This window comes from Bactrocera dorsalis, chromosome 4, assembly GCF_023373825.1.
Source record: "Bactrocera dorsalis isolate Fly_Bdor chromosome 4, ASM2337382v1, whole genome shotgun sequence".
NCBI lineage: Eukaryota > Metazoa > Arthropoda > Insecta > Diptera > Tephritidae > Bactrocera > Bactrocera dorsalis.
In genome coordinates, this window is record NC_064306.1 from 61875183 (window position 1) to 61898400 (window position 23218).

Sequence of the window (23218 nt, forward strand, 5' to 3'; positions counted from 1 at the left end):
GGTTGACTGTTCCCTTTATGCCAACGTTGATTTTATTTTGATTCCTCATTTGCTCATAATTACACTTTTCATGAATTAATATTTTTGTTTTTGAAATTTTATTTTTCACTTACCAATAAGCCGGTCTCTACATTTGGTATCAATATAATTCTGGAGCCATCCATAAGATTATTATCTTTTAATGTGCCATCTTGCAGTTCTCTGTAAAGAAAAAAAAAAAAAAAATTATTAGTTTTTATGTTAAAAGACGTAAATATAATATATTGGATAATTATAAAAAAATTAATATTTTTTTTTTTAATTTTATTGAAATGTTTTACTAAATAAGTATTTTATATTTTTAAAAAAATATTTTTAGCAATAAATTTCTGGCAAAGAATATTTAAAGAACATTTATTAAATATAAATAAAATATATATTTTTATTGTAAAACTTAAAATATTTAAATTAAAAAAAAATATTTCATTAAAAAAATTGACAAAAATATTTTTTTTTATAGAAATGAATATAACAATAAAAAATATATAACGTTAAATAATAGTAACCATTACATTTTTTGTTAAAAATAAAATAGTTTGTAAAAGAAAAAAATGTTTGACTTGGATTGAAATTTTATTAAAATTTCTTTTATATAAAAATTAGCATTATAAAAAAAAATTATAAAAATTAACATTATAATAAAAATATTTTAATTAAAAAAATTTATTTCTTTCAAAAAATTCATTGAAAATACTTTTTTTATTTATTTGAAGCAATATAGTAAATTATTTAAAAAAAAATATGGAAAAATATTATAAAAGAAATGCTAATTAAACATATTCAGAAAAATATATAAAAATATGTTTTCTTATAATTTTAGTTTTTATTATTAATATTTATGTAAAACTTTAAGAATTAAAACTAAATATTTTTTTAAGCTTTTTGTTTTAATTATTTTTGTAATATATTTCACTTTTTTATTAAATTTATTTTATTTTTAATGTTATTTTTTATTTTTAATACCTTTTTATATTTCATTTTTTTTTTCATTGTTTTATATTTTTAGTCTTTCTTTAGTTTAATTATTTTTATTTTTTTATTTTTTTTTATAATAATGTTAAATTTAAGATATAAAACTCAAATACAATAATTTTTTCAAATTTATGTTTGTACTATATTTGTATGTAAATGGCTTAAAATATTTTAATATCAGAATTAACATATTTTAAAAATAAAAAAATTCGTATCGTTCAGTAATTTTTTAAAAAGTAGCTTTATAGTTTTAGGTCCATATTTTTCAGATATTTTTAACTAGTTTTCTAAAAAATATACATATATGACGGGAAACTGCGTCATATTTTGAATAAATAAAAAACAAAAAATCACGACCCAACTCAATATTAGTGACTTTAAATACTTAAAATATATGTATGTATATTATATAGTTTATTTTTTTGCGCATTTAAACTTTGACAGTGAATTGTCTGCAATTACTTTTTGCGCTAATTATTTAAAAAGTGAATTTACTAAATGCGAGCGCATAATAATTTTGTCGCCGAAAAGTGAATGCACTGATTTGCGTATTAATGGCTTCCCATTAACCACACTGGCGCTGCTTTGTTAATCTTTTCGCGAAGCGTGAGTGCTGTGTATGCATGCGTGTGTGTGTATGGGTTTCTTTGTTGTTTTGTAAATACAATTTACATGAATTAAACAGTTCAGATTGAGATTTTAAACAAATTGGTGTTGCATTCAATTTCAGCAAAAAAAGTGCAAACAGAAAACCTGACAAATGAATGTATACTTTGTAGTGTGCGCGTATGTGTGTGTGTGTGTAAGATTGTTTACGAGTTAATGCGAAAAATTAAATCTTCGAGCAGTTCGAGCACTCAACTTAACTTCTCGCCTGACAACTCCGTCGTCCAAGTGTCAAAAGTCGAGAGTTGTTCGATTAGTATGTGGAAATATGTATATGTATGTATATTTGTATGTGTGTATAAATTTCAAAAATAAGCTGTTTTTGTGCGTTCGAAAGACTGCAGGCTTTAATAAGTTGACCTGATGCGCTTTGTTTTAATTGCGCACACACCACACCCCGGCCAAGTAGTCACCTCATAGTTCTTGTAGTGCACACATGGAATATTGTAGTTGTTATATGCATATTTGTATGCATTTTTTAGTGAAACGAGTTTCAAAAAACCTGGCAACTACAATTGGCAGGTGTAAAATTTAAATTGTCATAAAAGTTGTATGAAATTCAACAATTGTGTGCTTAATTAATAGTAAATAAAGGCGACAAGCGCGTTTTAGACAAAAGTTGAAAAACTGGAACGCTGTACGAGATCAGTGAAATAAGCGTAGACAGAAGTATCTACTTATATAAATAAAAATATGTACAGATACGTTTTCATACAGTTTTATGTACATAATGAGCATGTGGTTGCATAAAATGGATGAGTTCCCAAAATATTTTGTTAAACCAAAATATTTTTTCTGGTGTAAAATATTAAAAAAAAAATAAAATTTTTTTATATAAAAAATTAACAAAAAAAATAATCAAAATTGTTTTAAAATATTTTTTTTTTTTTAATAAAATTTTTTTAATAATTTTTTTTTATTCAATTTTTTTTTTAATAAAATTTTTTTGGTTCAAAAAATTAAAAAAAAAAATATTTTGTAAAAGCAAAATAAATTTTTTTTGGTATAAAATATTGAAAAAAAAAAAAAATTATATAAAAAATTAACAAAAAAAATAATCAAAATTGTTTTAAAATATTTTTTTTTTTTTAATAAAATTTTTTTAATAATTTTTTTTTATTCAATTTTTTTTATTAAATTTTTTTATTAATTTTTTTTTAAATTTTTTTTTTTTTTTTTAATTTTTTTTGGTACAAAAAATTAAAAAAAAAATATTTTTTAAGTGGACAAAAAAATTATTATATTTTTTTTTAATTTCCTGAGTTTATAGATTCTTAAAATATGGAAGTAAATGAAAAACAATTTTTTTGAGTTTAAGTTTTTTTTCAAAATATTTTAAATGGATAAATAAATTTATGAAAAATGGAAAAAAAATTACTAAAAAAAATAAATAGAAATTTACAGTTAAAATACGGAATTTTGTGGTAAACATTTTTTAATTATACTTTATTTTTACATAAGAAAACAAGCGCTAAAAATTGGTTTTTTTTTTAATTAAATAATTATGAATTTTTTACACTACTGTAAAACCTTTTATTCCTTCTGTATAACGTTTTAATTATTTTTTTTTTTTATAATTTTAAGTTTTTTTATTATTAATTTTTTTGTTTTTTTTAATATTTTAATTTTAATTTTATTTTATTTATTTTTTAATTTTTATTAATTTATTTTTTCAATTCTTTTATTATGAATTTTTTTACACCACCGTAAAACTTTTTATTCCTTCTGTATAAAGTTTTAATTTTTTTTTTATAATTTTGAGTTTCTTTTTATTTTTTTTTTTTTAATTTTAATTAGTTTTTTAATTTTAATTTTGTTTTATTTTTTAATTTTGTTTTTTTTTTTTTTAACTCCAACCAAATCTACTCGTTACTCGCTACCTACAATGTAGCCATATATTTGTACATTGTCGCCACCTATGCTATTTACTTTCTTAAAGGCGACACACACACACACTCAGGCATATGTTCGATGCATTTTCTTTCGTTTCATTTATTTACACCTCAAATAAAGTCGAATTGCAACACCAGAATGCAAATAAAAAGGTTAATCAAATTCCAGCTTTATCAGCTTAATTCGCATTTTATTTATTTATTTGTTGTTGTTGCTTTTAACATTATTTGACGTTCATGTGCTCTTTTACATTTTGGTTATTTTTTCACTACAGTGTGGTTGTTGTTGCTTTTATTTTCGATTTTTTCTGTTGCCTGGCAAGTAAAGTGCAAATACTTCAAAAATACTCATATACACACATACATATGTATGTATGTATGTAAAGCATATCAAGCAAGTTGCAAGAAATAAAATTGTCAACTGTACATTTTAAATTTAAGGCTTGTTTTATTCGCAGCAAGTGCCTGAAAAAACAAATAAAATAAAAATATATCTACTTGTGTACATATGTATGTATATAAATACATATGTATGTTCTATCAGTACAAAACACTTATTTTTAATTTTGTGGTTTGAGTTATTTCATATTTAACGGCTTCAGTTGTCCTGTTATGTTATCAGCATAGTTTGTAGTATAGTACAGGGTGTAGCAAAAATTCGAAAAAATAATATTTTTTTAGTTTTTGCTGAAATATAATTGAAAAGCAAAAAATTCGAAACTTTTAAAAGCAAAACGTATGACTTTAAAGTGCCTTTCGGTGTTAAAAAAAATGATTTGACCTTGTCGATGACTTCCTTCTGAGCTCTTTATAAGATTAGCGAGGCAGATATCATGAATTTATTGTTGTTGCAAGAGATTGAAACATTTTTGGAAAAGTTTTGTGTTAATATTCCTTGAAGAAATTATGTTCCAGAGAGCAGGATTCTTCAGGTTACAAGAATCCTACTAATTTTCAGAAGTATGCTTGAAGATGTAAGTAAGAAACTAGAAGGATCATATGCGATCGGATTGGGTTTATACTGTCTATAATACGTGTTATGAAAACAAGATAGTAATACTTGAGAATATGGTTATGATGTTGTGCATTTTACGTCGAGGTCTTAAATTGAAAGCGTATAAAATACAGTTGTGCAAGAACTGAAGCCGCTCGACCTTCCCAAGCGATCTCGTTTCGTTTTATGGGCTCATGAAAAACTCTAAGAAGATCCGACGTTTTGTAGTCAAATTTTGTTCTGCGATAAGGCCAATTCTGGCTCAATGGGCATGTAAACAAGCAAAATTACTGCATTTGGGACAAAGAGCAACCTGAAGAGAATCAAGAGCTGTCATTCCATCCAGAAAAAAACACGGTTTGGTGGTGCTTATGGAATTATCGGTCCATATTTCTTCAAAAATAAATGCCAAAGAATGTTCTTTCGAATAATATTCGCCATTCAATTTGAAGTTTCTTCCAGAAGTTTATCTTTAAGAAAGCAGGGAACCTCGAAATCGACCACCCTTGTATTTAAAATACTTTCTGGTAAAGTATTCCGGCATTTCATAACATTTTCTGCTAACTCGGATCAATTTCTCCAAAATCTTGGAACAAATTTTTGCCACTACAACAACAACTTATCGACGATTTAAATAATATATCGATTTTTCAAATCAAGTATCCTCTACTCTCTAGAACTCTTGGAATTATATAATGGAATAAGTAAATGTCCTGCTTATAGCATTGACTTGAAACCTTTGACAAGTTAAAATTGAAAATTTATAAAGCATCGAGTATGCTACGAGTATGAAATAGATTTTAACAAAGTTTTATTAGTGTCTCCATTATACAGTTGAATTTGGGAGAAGAAGGAGAATAACGTCGGCTAATCAATTCAAGGTAAGTTATCTAAGAAAGTTAAGAGAATGCTACTCGTTTTTTAGAGAGTAAAGATAATTTAAGCGCCGTTTTCCCAATGTCTGGTTAGCAACCTTCTATCATTTAGGTTAGGTTAATCTAGCAGAACTCGAATTTTAACGGACCTTGAGCTTCGCTATCGACATCTCATCAGGTAGTTAAGTTCCTGTTAACTTAATCAATACTTCTTCTCTCAGTAAAAAACCTTTTTTAAGCGGAACTTAAACAATTCCTCCTCTTTTTGTTGACATATATAAAAATTAATCAATTACAACAATAACAATCACGATAAAAATATCCAAAGATGATGTAAGCTCAAGATACAAACTTCTTACGTATGAAAACACACATACAAACACTCAGGTCGCTATCTATGCATGTACATAAATCTGTAAAATCAATTAACTGCACTTTGTTTATATTCATAAGGAGACCAAGCCCAATAAGTTGCTGTAGCATTTGTGGCAGTTTGTTTACGCGGCTCAAAGCCTCGTATAACAACGGTATCAATGGCAACAGGACAACACTGGAGCATTTCAATGCACCAAAGCGACACCAACTGACACCGACCACAGCACAGCAACACAGCAACGCAGCAACCAAACGGCAACATGGAACAACACAAAAATAGTTGCACACACTTTGCTGCCATTTGTTGTTGACGAAGAGTTTTTTGCTTTTGTTTTTGTTTTTGTAATAAAATTTGTTTTATATATTTTTTGTTGCCACGCTGCGGCTGCAAATTCCTTACGAAAGTGTTTGACGCACATAAAATGCTAGGCGACGCTGGCACTTGCCACTTGCCACATGCCACATGCCAACCATTAGCACTTGTATCTTGTCTTGATTATGTAACATAATATCCTTGAACTTTTTGTGCACACACGCAGTTGTTTATGCATGTATGTGTGTTTTTGTTTGTATGCGTGTGTGTGTGCAGTGCATTGTTTTGCTGCACAGTAGCTTTGGCGCCTACTTTTGGCTTTGTTTGGAACGCCATTCAAAAGACCAAAACAAATAGCTCAAATAAATACACACAAACATGCATACCGTTAAACTTTTATTGTTTTGTATTTTATTGATACAAATGGCCAAACAGCTGTTGCAAGGCGACCATATGTACCAATATACATACATATATCACTAACTCAAAGCACAGTTTGCTTGCCTGCCGCCTCTCCGGCTTGTTGCTATGGCTTGCTATGTTTGTTGGTGTTTTTATTATAACTCATTTCTATTTAAATTTTTTTTTTCAAAATTTTCTAGAATAGAAAAAAAAATTTCTAAAAAAAAAAAAAATTCTAAAAAAAAAAAATCTAATAAAATTTTTTTTTTTTCGCTAAAAATAAAAAAAATTATAATTTTCTAAAAAATATTTATTTTCTATACACCTCAAGCTATTTATGCACCGTTATGTCTGCCTGTTGTTTCAGGTGTTCATTTGCTAGCATGTTTATATGTTTGTATGTATGTTTCTAATTGATCAGCAGCCCGCAACTGGGTTAAGCATTGCTGTTTAGTGCACTTTGTACATCGAATTAATATTCGGTTGCTAGGTTAAGCCTTTTTGTAAACTCATAACGTTGAATATCCAAACAATAATATGAAATGGATCAACAAAACGCAAAATCGACCAAAACAACTCATATAACCACAGCAACAACGCGAGGCGCGTTCCACTTACGTACACGGACGGTACGTACCAAGCACCTAATGCCAAAGCTGCCAAAACAATGCAACGTTTGGGTCTCCAAGTGTAACCGAAGATGCCTAGGAGATGTCCTTGGTTCGAAAAACACTCACAACAAATTGAATAATTAAAGACATAATACTCTAATATTACTACTAATGATTGTTAGATTGGTAATATTAAAGGCTTTTGGAGGGTATGAAAGCCGAAGTGCTTAATTAGTTGTCAGCTGCAATATTTAGAGTTTTTGGCGCTCTCTTAGTGTGTTTTCATGTTTCGTGTTATTTTCACCAAATCTTGTGAGGTTAGATGGTATATATTTTCAGAAAAATTTACTATTTTTTCTTTAGTTTTTTTATTTTAAAGTAATTTCAGTCATTAATTATTTATTGTTGGTTGAGGAAGCTCTCAAAGTTTCAAATTTCCACGACAATTTGCTGTGGGCATCGGTCAGTTTTTATGACAGCTATATGCTATAGTGGTCCGATCTGAACAATTTTTAGGCAGATGGTACCGTTGCCTTGGACAATAACCCATAGCAAATTTCCGAAATATATCTTGTCAAATAAAAAAGTTTTTCATATAAGGACTGGCTATTGATCTATCAGTTTGTATGACAGCTATATGCTATAGTGGTCCGATCTGAACAATTTGTTCGCTGATGGTACCGTTGCCTTGGACAATAATCCACGCCAAAATTCATGAAGATATCTCGTCCAATTAAAAAGTTTTCTATATAAGGACTGGGTTTTTATCGATGAATTTCTATGGCAACTATAAGGTACAGTTGTCTGATCTGAACAATTTGTTCGCAAATAGTCCTTTATTTTGGACAATAATCCATATCCAAATTTCATGAATAAACCTTGCCGAATAAAAAAGTTTTCCATATAAGAACTTGATTTGCATCTTTGGGTTTGTATGACAGCTATATGCTATAGTGGTCCGATATGAACAGTATTCTCGGAGATTGTAGCGTTTCTGTAGGCAATAATTCATGCCAAATTTCGTGAAGATATCTCCTCAAATAAAAAAGTTTTCTCTATAAGGGTTTGATCCGATATCAGCGATTCCGTCAAGTAGGCAGCTTTTTGAGGAGAAAAGGTTATGTGCAAAACTGCAGATCGCTTTCACAAAAACTGTGGAGCTTGAATTAACGATATCTCAAAAAAAAAATTTTGATAAAACAAAAATTTCGGACTAGGATTTCTGACTTCACATGGGTTATGAAAGAATGAAAGTTCTTTATTTTTTGGTCCCTACTGCAAGTATTTGCTATGGATAGTCTAAAACTTTTGTTTTATATGTATACTCTCTAAGTAATAAAAACATAAAGGAAGCCATCTTTGTAGCACTCCTCGGAAACTCTGCTACGCGGAAATTCATTTTCCAAAACAAACACGAGAGAGCAGCGATAAAAAAATACACTAATTTCTCAAGCATTAACAAAGCTAATGGAAAATGGCATGCAAAGCGAAAGAAATAACAATTGAAGTAGAGAAAACTTTAATAAAAATTTGTAATCTTCAATTTAATCGTAATTTCAACTACAAATTTGCCAACTAACGCAGCCCGATATGTAAGCTTCGTGCAGTAATCGTGTGAAAATGCTTTCGAAAACTTAAAGCACACGCATTTTTACATAAATTTACGCACTCACATGCCACGCACACACACACTTAATGCTATATTCAAACACAAACACACACACATAAAAATACCTCCCCTCGCATTACCACTTTACACCACCTCATCACCGACCAACTATCTCCGCCGCTAATGCTTTTCAAAGCTTCGTTAATCAAAATGTACGCGTGCTCTGCCGGCGTGGCTGTCTTGCTGCGTTCAAATATTTACACACACACACGCACACAAATACTTGGTAGACACCATGCATACGGTGTAGATACACAATATGCGCGATGGCATAATCTTCGCCGCTTCTGGGCCGGGACAAGGAGGCTTGGCCGACGGGGTAAACGGCAAGGCGTATTTGAAAATGAGTTTGAGTTTGGGTTGCGGTGGCAGGCCGGCCGACAGTTGAGAGCAGCAAATTGCAGCCGAACATTTCGGGCGGCTAATGAAACTGGGCTGTGGCCGCGTGCGTCTCTGAGACAATATGTAGTTGGTTTGACTGGGTTTGGCTTTGACACCGCAACTGTCAGTGCGTGAAAATATCGTTGAGTGTGTGTTCGTTATGTCATAGCGCGTTGGCACACGCCTCATATTTGCCATCAAATGTGTGCCTGTGTGTGTGTTGGTGTTGGTGTAGTGCGAAAGTGACGTTTTCGTGGAAAGCTCGAAAACGCAGGAAACCACCCGGTTATGTGAGGCACATACAAATTTTGATTTTATTTACATTTGCTACTATGTAAGTATATACATATTTATGCATTTGTGTACATAGCTGACATTCAAAAATTGAAAAACCTTTGCGGTACTACGTGCCTTAGAAAATTTAATTCGAACTTAACCTCAATTTGACAAAAGAAAGATTTTTGTTTGTGTTTTGCTTGCCTACAGTTAGTGATTGAGGAAGCATTAGAAGTGGTTGATTACAGTGGAGCCTCGATTTGTGTGCCAAGAGGTAGGCATGATTAGAAATGTTTAAAAGTTGAATAAAAAATAAAAGTTGAATAAAAAAAAAATTTATTTAATAACGACACATTTCAAATTATCCAGCGAAAGATATACTTTTTTATATAAATTTAAAAAATAAAACTAATTTTCTCAGTAAAATGTTTTCAATTTTTTATGTCAGGCAAAGTTATGTGTAATTTAATACTAAAAATATACTTTATTATTCTGGATTTTTAAAAGTGTTTTTTATCTAATTTTTTTTAGATTTTAAAAAATATTTTTTTAATGATTTTTGTTTCAAACACAATTTTTTTATGATTTTCGTTTTAAAAACAAATTTTTCCAATAAAAAATAGTGAAATTGCCACAAATACATAATTTTTTAAACTAAGTAATTTTTAAATGAGAATAAAATATTTTTCAAAGCAATTTTTTATTAATAAAAATGAAGAAATAGTAAATTGTCCATAATTAAATAATTTTTTTAAACTAAATCATAAGAATTCAGTAAATTTACAGTTACAATTTTTTTAATAAAAACCCAAAAATTCTAAAAAAAAGACACTTTTTTCACACTACCCCAAAATAACAGAATCTAAAAAATTTAAATTTCTTCTTAACGTGTTTGCAATAGCAGTGACTTAAAACCACTCACCATTCACCACCACCGCTGTACATATTTGAATGTTCGAACAAAGCCACGAAGGCACAAACACCAACACATACTGTATGTATGTATGTATGGGTGAACACAGAAACTTATATAAATATTCATACATACATTTCCATCCATCAGCATCAAGCGATGTGTCCTTTAAATCAAATTCCAACGCTCACACACCCCCTGAGTTGATTGCCAACACCACCCTTATATGCAGTACAAATCTACTCATGTACATGTGTACATTTATATTTATCTGGTGTTCAACCCGTCTACACACCTTAACCGAAGCAGCGCACATACACATAAACTCGAACAAAGGTAAAAAAAAAGGTTGCTGCATGCATACATACATATTTGCACATAACTGCACACTTTCCAACCAACCACCCACACACCACTTATTTGGCGCCACAGCAGCGAACACTTCCTATAAGCAGACTCTGCTCTAGACACAGATTTCCACAGATTTTCTTTACTCTTTAATATATATGAACTAGTATGTATATATGTATATGTATATATATGTATTTATATATGTATGACAAGCAAAACTCAACACGATTGCATCAGAGGGCAGCAACGTCAACAGCGCTGCTTACGCTGCAATCTTTGCTCAATAACAGTGGCAGCAATAGTGAACGCAAGCAGAGCGCTGCGTACGAACAGACAGAGCAGCATTTACATGACAGCACAACATGAACATTACCAAGCAATAGTGAACGCAAGCAGAGCGCTGCACACGAACCGGCAGAGCAGCATTTACCCGACTTGAGCAGCATTTCCGAACAACATTAACACTATCTGCTAAATGTTTACAGTTGAGCACCGGCAACTGCTAGCAAACCGCGTAGCAAAGGAGAAATCGTATTTTTTATGCGCTGTTATGCCTTATCGACTTTTCTCCATGTGATAACAATAAAAAAGAGAGTACTGGGAGTTGTGTGCAATGCAATGGGGGGAGAAAATGTATGAAACGTAAGACAGTGTATGTATGTATGCCAGGTTAAGTGTATGCGTGTGTCTATTGTGGAGTTAAAGTGCACGTACATAAATGGAGAGCGGTAAATGAAGCGTATGGCGAGAAGATTGATAACGCTTCGTTAGTTTGCGGGCGGGGGACATATTCTGTTGGCAGGGGGTTAGTTAAGTGCAGAAGGAAAAAAAAACATGTTATGCGACAGTGTTGCCACAACAATGGCAGAGAAATGAAAGAAAGCATATGTATGTATGTATGTAAGTATGCATGTGAGCCAGAGAGATTGTAAATAAAACTAAACAACGGAGCATAAAACAGGTTTTGAGCCGCTGTAACATTGAAAAGGCAAATGAAGGAAGTTAAATCAAGTAAAGGCTTTGTTTAATTTTGCACATTTTTCTTAAGAAATTAAAAATGCCAAAAAATATATATAATATACATGCGCTACATACAAACATATGGAAAATGAAGGTATGTGTGTGCCTACAAGAGGCAAAAACTCGACCTTCCAGCAAGACTTCAGCCAGCATCAAATTAACACGCTATTGAACTGGTGGTTGCTTGCTATATGCTTACATACAAACATTCATTTTTTTATACATACAAACACCCATCTCTCGGCGTACGCATGTACATTTTAGCTTTATTAAAGGTGCTACCACCAACAGCCTCAAACAAAGGCAACACAAAAAGAAAGTGCTTAGCAGCAAATATTTTTTTTGAATTTTCAATTCAAGGTAAAGTAACATTTACAGTTACTGCAAATGTCTGTATGTAACACGTGTAAGTATGTAATTAACTCAAGGAGGTTTGGCATGCTGCATGGCAGGGAAGAAGTTCCTTCTTTGTATCCTTCCTGGTATCGCTCTCTCTCTCTCTCATCGCTCTTCGCTCTGAAACAGCCTCCTCTCAACTGCTGCTAACGCATATTCATTTCTTCAGGGATTCATAGAGCAGCTATGACTAGGCTTGGTGACAAAGAACCGTAATCAATATAAATAAGGCAACCAATATTGCAGAAGGGAGAGAACAAAGAGCTACAAGGAGTTGGCACAAAGAAAGAAACTACTCGTGTGGAAGCCGATAGAATTCACAGCAATGCATTTTGTTGTTACAGCAAGAAGAAAGAAACACAGGGTTGTATTTTCACTTTTAATCAAGTTAATGATGTAATCCAATATATGCAAATTTTAGAACATGATTATCTTGATTCTTATCGGATTTCTTACACAAGCGTGCACAGCATTGTATTTTTTTTTTGTTTTTTGATATGAAGAAGATATGGATATCGGATTATATATGTATGTAAATTAAAAAACAAAACAACAAATGTTTCTTTTTAAGGTTATGTTTCTTTTTAAAGAAGACAATAGAATTTTCTCTACATACTGTTTACCCAGCACTCTTTTATCAAGGGAATGGTAATGAAAATTGAGATTGATGACTTGCGGTTTCGGGTAAGCTCTCTAAAAATCAATTTCTTTCCATTTAGGAACAGCTTCGGATAAGCTCTCTAAAAATCCAATTGTTTAAATTTTTAGGTTTTATAGAACGTATGATTGGGAACAGTTCTCCAAAATATAGAGTTATAACTGTTCTCCCACATCTAGCAATATAACTGTTATCTTCATAGTGTCTCCATAGCTCTCAGACAAACATTATTGAACTAAAATCGAAGTCGACGAGAATCTTACCTTTTTGGAAACTAAGTCACTTTTGGAAATTTAAGTCAGTTTTCATAAAAAAATCATTCATAATGGTCCCAGGCATTCTTGTTTTATTTGTTAACGAAAAATAACGAATATCGTCAATTTTGTAGACATTGTCTGAATTCTGGGCATTTCTGCGTTCGAAGAACATTTCAAAAATATATTTAATTGTTCTGGGTACCACCGTATAATGTAGTATACTAAAAATATTGAATGTAGGCCTTAACCGAACTAATATCCCGGAAAATTGGAAACACAAGTTGTAAAATCCTCTCAGAAGTCAAATATCAGCTTAAACGAGAGAGACAGCTGATCCGCTCGTGCCCGGAGGATTGGCAAAACAAGCTGTAAGATCTTCTATTGAAACGTGAGAGACAAACGACCCACAAAATGGTGAGGGAAACACCTAGAAAAGAAGTATGCACCAAAGATTTTAAAAACAAAGAAACTTCAAGCATTTGCTCGGTCAAATCTTGCTCTCATCTTCTAAAACACCTCTCCAAACGCGCTTAATTAGTTTTCACACCCTTAAAAATATGTATATGATTCGACGACCGAAACACGTGTAAAGCAACCCTAAAAGTTTTCGAAAACCGGAAATATGCTTTATAATGAGTTTACAGCAACTAATCTTAATTTTGTTGGGATTAATGTGATGACTTCGAGCAATATTTAATAGAGCAGTTCGCATGCTGCTAAGCCATCACAAAATGGATACACCCGCTGTGCCGTGAAACACAAAATGACGCAACGCAGGAAACTAGAAACCCTTTCTGCGGGCGACTGCACACACAATTTATATGTCAGCAGGGTATACAAATACCGTAAGAATAAGGAACATGAGAACATGGTATTGCGATTCTTGTAATCAAACATAAAACCGAGATTATGCGTATAAAAAAGTAATGGCGTAGTTTAGAAGAAAATAACGCACATAGCAAAGTAGAAACCGAAGAAACAGCGGCAGCGCAGTATAGAAAATTTACGACTATGATAATGGCAATTCGGAATAAAGAGCAAATTCCACCACCGGCAACAAGGCACGGCACTACTGGAGGCGATCTGACACACTATGCGATGGATGGACTGAGCAAAGCGGCAGCGTGGTAGCGTGGAAGAACAAGAATAAGAGCAGGAAGAAGCAGCAGAAGTAGCGCAAGAAGAAGACCTGCATCAGAGAAAACACCACCAATGACACACCAGCAGCAATAACATAACCATCAACATCAACCGTCATGGCATTCAATTTGAGAAAAGTGGTTAAAGCAATACACAACAGTGTGGCACACAAAGAAGTGAAGAACGTAGAATGAACGCATAAGATAATCTAAGTAAGTAAGTACAAATAACACGAGTATCTAGGCAAATATAAATGTAAGTATATATGTATGTGTGGGTACACACATACAGTGGCGGACAAAAGTCTACATACACCCCCTGTTTTCTTCGATGTGAGAGTACAAAAACTTTTTAGAAAAATGTGTTGATACAGTTTTATTCTAATCTTCTTTCTAATAACAACAAACTTAAAAAATCCGTTAATTAATATAAAACTACAAATTTATGGAATAAAAACTCAAATATTGTGTTGACAAAAGTCTACATACAGTACAAAAATATCTTAGTTCAGTGCGAAAAACTTTACAAAATGCTAGTTATTAAGACGTTTTAGTATTTAGTTGGGTCCCCATTGGCATCTATAACTGCTTGAAGATGCAGTGGCATTGATTCTGCTAAATTTGTCAACGCTGCAGATGTAATGCTGTTCCAAGGTCCCAATATGCGCTCTTAGAGTAGAGCAGAGCTAGAAATTTGGTTCTTTCTAATTCTACGCTCCAAAATCTCCCATACATGTTCAATAATATTCATATTTGGACTTTGAGGTGGTGTATTTAATTCACTTGGAGTATAATAATGCAACCAATCCTTGACAATTTGCGCCGCATGCATCGGATCGTTATCTTGTTGAAATATCCAACCGGAACCGAGCCCTAAATTATCCACCAAAGGCTTCAAATTATGTTGCAACAGAGACTTATACTTATAACCGTCCATTTCACCTTCAATAAAGTCCGAATTTCTAACTCCAGAGGCCGCAACAACTCCCCAAACCATTACGCTGCCGCCACCGAGCTTCACAATTGATACTACGTTCTTCGGTTCAAGCGTGGCGTTAGTTTTCCATCAAATTTCAGCACTTTCATCACTACCAAAAAGAGGGAATTTAGAATCATCTGTAAATGAAACTTTTTTCCAAAAATCCATTTCCTTTTCTTTGTGTTTTTTGGCGAACTTTAAACGAATTTTCCGATTTTTTCAGAAATAAAAGGTTTCTTCCATGGTTTTCTACTGTGGAATCCGTTATCGTTTAGAAATTTTTTTTATTGTTCTTGGTTGGATACTCATTTGTGACGTACTCGCTATGCGTTCGGCTATATTTGGAGCATTTACTTTTGGATTTTGGTCTACTTCGTTGAGAATCAGGCTGACGTATCTACGAGATTGTTTTTTTGGGGGTCCACTGCGCGGTTAATTTTCGTTGGAACCATTATTTTTAAAGTTTTTTAGAATTGTCTGTACTGTTGCTCGACTCAAGTTTAAAATTTTAGAAATTTCACCATATGATTTTTTTTCTTTTCTTTCTTTTATCACCAAATTTCTTACATCAATTGATATTTCATTTCGCGGAGCCATTATAGCTATTTAAGTGTTTAAACCACAACTAAATTCAATAAATATCAAACAATAAACATATTGAAATAAAAGAAAAAGGCTAACGTTACCTTACTGTTAATATAACAATGTACAAAGTATGAGATTTGAACTGTATGTAGACTTTTGTCAAAGCAATTTTTGAGTTTTTCTTCCATAAATTTGTTGTTTTATGTTAAATAATGGATTTTTTTAGTTAATTGCTATTATAATAAATATTAGAATAAAACTGTATAAATACATTTTTCTAAAAACTTTCTGTACTCTCACATCGAAGAAAACAGGGGGTGTATGTAGACTTTTGTCCGCCACTGTAAATGTTTATTGATATGTGCGGAGAACATGGAAGATTCTTGGCTTGGGTAAAGCGGTTACGTCTGTCTCTATGTCTGTACATATGGAAAGTCAAACAAAAGCATAAATTAAAGCAACCGAGTCCGAGACGAGCTCGAGCATTAAGGGAAGTTAGTGGCAGCGACTCACCTATCGACGATACCATACCGTTTTCGAAGTAGTAGTCGACGAATGTGTGCGACACAATAGATTTTGAGGCATGAGTGAAGATGGCTGTTGAGGAACATGATTCCGAGAGAGAGAGAAAGAAGAGTTGAGGTGCACGAAAAAGTGTTGGCGTGCGGCGTCGATTGCCACCATTTTGCTGTTGGGTAGGGTAGAGCGCAGCGCCGATAAGGTACGGTGGTTTAACTTCGATTACAAAAGGGAAATTTTATTAAAAAACTTTAGTGATTCAAGCAATTAGCTGAGCGCTGAAGCTTTTAGAAAAAAGGAAAACTTTCGTATTTTCCCCGAACTCGCGCTAAATGGCGCTAAAATGCAAGGCATGCGGCGCCACTTAATTAAAATGTCTATTTAAACTACTTTTAATTAAATTGAGTAACTATCATATTGTAATCGTGTACACGCGCTCACCGACGCTCTCCCGCTCTGCCATTTTATAACAGTTGTGATAAGACAACAGTATGCTGCATTGTTGTTGTATTAATTATCATTGTTTTTGTTGTAATTTTCGTTGTTGCACTTATTTGTGTTGCTTTTGTTGTAAATTAAATTTTTGTTGTAAATTATATTGTTGTTGTAAATTCCATGGTCGTTGTTCCAAATTTCATTTTTGTTGTTGTAAGTTTTATTGTTTTTGTAGTCATTTTAAATATTGTTGTACTAATTTGTATTGTTTTTGTTGTAAATTACTTTGTTGTTGTAAATTCCATGGTCGTTGTTCCAAATTTCATTTTTGTTGTTGTAAGTTTTATTGTTTTTGTTGTAATTTGTATTGTTGTGGTACTATTTTTTATTGTTTTCGTTGTAAATTATATTGTTGTTGTAAATTGCTTGGTCGTTGTTGCAATTTTACTTTTTTGTTGTAAGTCATGTTGTTTTTGTTGTAAATCACATTGTTTTTCTCGTAAATTGCATTATTGTTGTTGTAAATGTATTTATTGTTGTTGTAATTTGCATAATTGTTGTTGTAAATTGCATATATTTTTGCTGCAAATAGCATTATTGTTGTTGTAAATTTCACCATTGTTGTTGTAACTTGCATTACTATTATTATTGTTGTTGTTAGTTGCATTACTGTAACGTCTGTTGAGCGCAAACACACTCACGAGTTCCCAGCTGCTAACCGGCACACCACAGCCACGAGCGCTCTTTCGCAGCTCAAACACTAGCGGCAGCACTTTTTTGGCTCCTCTCTCGCTCCCAATTCACAATTCGCTTTGTTGTAAGTAGTCGACTTAAATTTATGCGGCAAACAAAAAAAAAAACAAAGAACGACAAAAGTAAACCGGCTTAGCGAGCTAACTAAATATAAATAAACAAATAATGACTCTTTTTCCCCATTCAGGTTCTCGTTGTAGTCAGTCAATGCGTCTCAAATCCGCTACATACTGGTCAGCAGCAAAGTCGCAATGAGAGCAAAACAAATTGCGAAAAAACAACAAATTAATTGACAATTGCGTGTTTGAAAAATGTTAGAGATTACATAAAAAAAAGACTAAGATCAGCTTTAAGATCGCTTGATTTAGATTACAAATTTGAATAATTTCCAAAGGCTGCAATGGCGACGATCTGCTTATTGACAGAAATTTCATACAATTAATTGTAAAAAAACAACAATAAGCACGACTTTCGTTTCAGTAGTTAAAAAATCGATTATCGAACTAGAGAACAGACATTTTCGGTACCCAAATATCAACCCTGATTTTCGCATTTTCTGTTTCCAATATATTTTGCAGCTCCGCATTAAGCGTGTTATCTCAAAAATTATCGGTTTTTACCATAATTTCAACTTATAAAGAGAAATCTCTCGAGCTCTTCAAGGAACTTATCGTTTACCCAGACATTTGTTCCAAGATTTACTTTGTTTGAGGTTAAAATCGTTCCATAAGATAGCTGAATTCAAAATAAAAACAACAACCCACAATTATTGCATAGAATACCGAATAAAAATACCAAAAATACATTTGAGCCACTTCAGGCACTAGTTTGCCTTAAAAGAGTCAGTCGAACGGGTTAGTTTGTTAGATAAACCAAATCTAAAACAACTACTGATAAAGAATGTATATGTCATAAGTCAACACCGCATACCGAGTCCCTTTGTAACGTCTGTTAGAAACACCGATAAGCGATAACGCTCTTATCGAAGTGACGCTTGACGCTTACGTCAAAAGTGGTTGAAATGTCACTTCAAAAGAAAACATATTACTAACTATTTTACAAACACACAGACATATACATACATATGTATTTCTTTATATAGTTGCAGAAAATATATAACAGAACAAAGGAAATACATTAAAATTAAAGAGAAATAAACTTAGTCAATAAGAAAATATTTATTTAAAGTGCGACAGCTCAGCGCGGCTAAGTTAAAAGTGTGTGTGTATGGGTGTGTTGAGAACGCTACATAACTTCGATAGAAAAATAGATATAGAAAAAACTAAAAAAAGCAAAAAATATATGAAAATAAAAAAATATAGAAAATAGGAAACAAAATTTTGAAAAAGAAAAAATATAAAAATTTATGTAAAAAAAATATAAAAATTTATGTAAAAAAAATATAAAAATTGATAAAAAAAAAATATAAAAATTTATGTAAAAAAAAAAAACAAAAAATATATGAAATAAAAATTATTTTATGTAAATAGAAAAGTTAATTTTTTTAAAAGAAAAAATTTAAAAACATGCATACATACATATGTATGTATATAAAAAATAAAAAATATTTAATTAAATTTAAAAAAAAATCCAAACTAATGGGGACTAAAAAATAATTAAATTATGGAGTCAAATAACTTTTTAGGATTAAAAATAATAATCGGTGTTTATAACACAAATCAGTGGACGCTTTAAGCCTTTAAGGAAACTTTTTTTATTTAGACGAACAAGTAACAAAGAAAAACACAATTACAAATTGCTTGAATGAATTTTTCTCTAATAATAATATACAAAATAATACTGCAAAAAAATACCTTTTTTGTTGATATAATAAAGAATAAAATTTATTTTTTTAAGTAAAAATATAAAATAAAGAAAATAATAATAATAATAATAATTAAAAAAAAAAATTAAAATTAAAAATATAAATAAAAAAATAAATAAAAATATTGAAAAAAATAAATAAAAATATTAAAAAAAATAAAATAAAATAATATATTCAAAAACAATTATATAAATTGAAAATAAAATATTTATATAAAAAATGCACATAAAAATAGGACGAATATTTAACAGAAAAATATAAAAAAGAGAATAAGAAGGTAAAAAAATTAAAAATTTAATAGAAAACATATAAAAAAGAGAATAAGAAGGTAAAAAAAATTAAAAATTTAACAAAAAAAAAATATAAAAAAGAAAATAAAAAAGTAAAAAAAATTAAAAGTTTTCAAAAATAATTATATGAATTGAAAATAAAATATTTATATTACAAAATTAGTAAAAATATTTAACAAAAAAAATTTTTTAAATAATAAAAAATATACAAAATTAAAAAATATTCAAAAATAATTATATAAATTGATAATTTTATAAAAAAAAATTCAATAACATTGCGGGTTTAAATGCGCAAGAGAACCATACAAATTAAATTATTTAATATTTTACAAAGCAAGAATATTTAAAATTAAAATTTATTAATTTTTTTATTATAAAAAAGCGCTAGGGCAGCACAGCAAACCTGGAAAAATATTATATTTTTTAAAACATTAAAAAAAAAATATTTATTTATTATTAACTGAAAAAATATTTTATTATTTATGAAAAAAAACTTTAAAAATAATATTTTTTAAAATTGTTATAATAAAAATAAGGTTTAAAACCCATAAAATATAAAAAAAAATCGTAGAAAATTACAAAAAAAAAATAAGTTGTGTAATTTTTTGTTGTGCTTGATCATTTTATAAGCTAAATATATTTCAAGTAAATCTCTTTAAAAAAGTGGAAATTTAGAAAAATCAAATGTATTTATGTATGTCTGTACCTACATATGTATGCACTCTGCTGTGCTAAATATAATCGCCAAGTGGAAGGGAAAAAACGCATCCGCTTGGAACAAAGCGAAAAAAGCAGCGCCGGTTAACTACTACAACAAATAATCATATACAGTTATTTATGCAAGTGTGTGTTTGTGTGCCTGCAAACATATAAAAATATAAGCAGCGGTGAACAAAGAAACAAGCAGCGCAACGCAGCGCAGCGCGCCGAGAAGACAAACAAGTTCTAATTTTGAACTATCGATTCATGCACAATAAATAAAAAATGAGAAAAAAGAAATTAAATCAAATAAAACAAAACAAAATCACACAAAAGACACAAAGAAGGGAGACCAGCCAACAGATGATGGCCAAGAAAGGTTTTGCCAAATAGCTGCATGTGTGTGTGTGTGTGTCTGATTGTGGGTGGATTGGCAACTGAGTTATGGCGACGCAGACTCCTACTAGATCTGCGCGAAAGCTAACTATTTGAAGTGAAGAAAATAACTTTACAGTTACTTTGCTGTACAAAGCACACTTTAGTCGTGTGGAACTTTCTTGGCAACTCGGTTTTTCACTACTTTTGCGGTCAGCGATCACGACTGATCGCCACCGTTTAGCGAGACTTGCACTGTGCATGCCCAATTCTGCATAGTTACACAGTGTGCCACAGCTCTACAACAATTATTTGCATTCTATTTCGTATATAAGATTGTGGAATTGTGCCGAGGAAACTGCCACAGAGCGCCAATGAAACGTCATCCATTATTATTAAGTTGCTTCACATTTCACTGTGGAATTACTAATAGTTCGTAGAATGAGCAAATCTTTTTTTAGCGGCTTACTGAAGCAATAGAAATCCGTGTATATGACTTAGAAATGTGTGTAGAACACGCGCTCGAGTAGTGAAACGCGCTTGTTTTGCGAAGGGATTATTGTCATAGTTCAATAATAGCACGCTTGTGATGAAATAACGCGCTTGTAATGTATGTATTGTTGGAGAAAAATTTAAATAATTATTATAAAGTGCTACAGAAACCTGTTTTGGTTGGGCAACGGAACAAAGAAATCGTGTTGGAAGTGTTTTAGTGCGACGCTTGTGAACAAATGAGCGGAAAACACTGAGCGTTTGCGGGGAAATGTTGTTGAGGGAAGGGAAAATGTTGACGAGAGTGGAGAAATTGTACGGATCTGTAAGTAGATTTGGTAAATTTAGTTAATGCAGCGCCAAATTTATGTTCTACTTAAAAGAAATTGTTAAGCAGACATTTCGAAATTGGTTTCTTTGTACTTTCGCTTCGAATGCTAGGCAGATGTATGCGTTACTAAGGGCTGTAGGAGCACCTGTTTCGTATAAACAATCATACATAATATACACACATAAAAATCAGATACATACCCAAAAAAATATTTCTGAATACACCCTCTTAAATACAACATCTTTTACTAATTGCTTTCGCCTAGTTTCTAGTTGTTGTGTGAAAGAATTCAGTAGTCCACCTACCTAATTCATATGAAATATTTGTATGTTTGTGCGTATGTATGCCAGTATTCAAGTGGTTTTAATTGAAAATCTTGCTGAGCTCTTGGCTTTATTATTCTTCTTTATTTTTATGCGACGTTTCTTTCGAGTGTCGTCATTTCAATAATAAATACATACAAATACATATTTATATATGTACATAAGTATTATGTAAATATGTGCTAACGTCAGCGTAGTGCCTATGAATTAAGAAAATATCTAACAATTGAAAGTACAATATTTGTCTAGTTAGAGCATACTTCATAACCCAGCAGGCAATGTCAAGTGCTCGGAACTAAACGTAATGCCGTTCCACAAGTTCATAATATAAAAAAATAGATGTACATACATTTTTTTAGCCAGAATGGAGGAGATTAAGGGGTTACATGGATTTACGAGTTTCAAAAAATCGATTTTTTTGTATTGTCTTATTAAATTCCACAACACCTCTAGATTATTGTACTAAACCAAGTTGATCCGAGTAATAGTTTCGGAGAAATAGCCTTCAGAAGTTGTGCGCTCGAAGCTAGCTAGGCTAAGTGCGCCGTATTTAAAGGCGTTTTTCTCGAAATTGTGTTTTTGAAGTTAGTTGGCAAGATTTTTGGAGAACTACCCAACCGATCTTCATGAAATTTTACACATGTCTTTTTATGAATGTTATGAATTTTACTCTTAAAAAAGTGTACTAAAAATTATTTTTAAAAATTCAGAAAATCATTTAAGTATGGTCCCAAACTAGTTACAAACAAACCAGTTGGTAACCGGGAAATTATTTCTTTCAACAGAAATTATTTATCAAATACAAATTTATATGTATATTTTACTCAAAAAAATTTTATTACAAATAATTAAAAAAAAATGCAGAAAGTCATTTAAGATCTGGTCCCAAACTAGTTACAAATGAACCAGTTAGTAACCAGTTGTTTTAAGTCAAGTCAGAACATGTACCGCCAATTTTTTGCATTCTCTCACATAATTCTTACTACAAAAAATTATAATGAATTAATTGTTACTACAAAAAATTAAAGTGAATTGCTCGTATTTGCATTCACAAACACACAAACACAACCAAACATGAGCACACATGAGCACACAAACATAAAGCGACTATTTGTTAATGAATAAATAGATTTTTGCATAACATTATTTTCTCTTTTTAATGCAAGTGTTTGCAGTAAGCGCACATTAAACAAATGCAAGTGTGTGTGTGTGTGCTGCTAACTCAGGCGTCATTGCGGTGTATGAGACGATCAGCCGGCGAAGTAGTGCTCACCAACGGAACAGAATTGTTCACATTTTTGTAGTTGTTGTAAGCGGATTTTGTTTGCATGTATGCATTCTAGTGCGTATAGAGAACAGGTGTTGTTGCATATGCATTTCTTTATATTTTCGCCATGATAATTAAGAAAAGTA

General features: G+C 31.3%; 1 protein-coding gene across 1 annotated transcript in view; it reads right to left on the bottom strand.

Moving 5' to 3' along the window:
* The window catches only part of LOC105229778 (midnolin homolog), a 73773-nt gene that overhangs the window by 35308 nt on the left and 15247 nt on the right, over nucleotides 1-23218 (bottom strand). The window contains exon 2 of the mRNA XM_049454246.1: nucleotides 114-201. Coding sequence (XP_049310203.1) covers nucleotides 114-201 — 88 coding nt within the window. The remainder of the gene's footprint in view (nucleotides 1-113; nucleotides 202-23218) is intronic.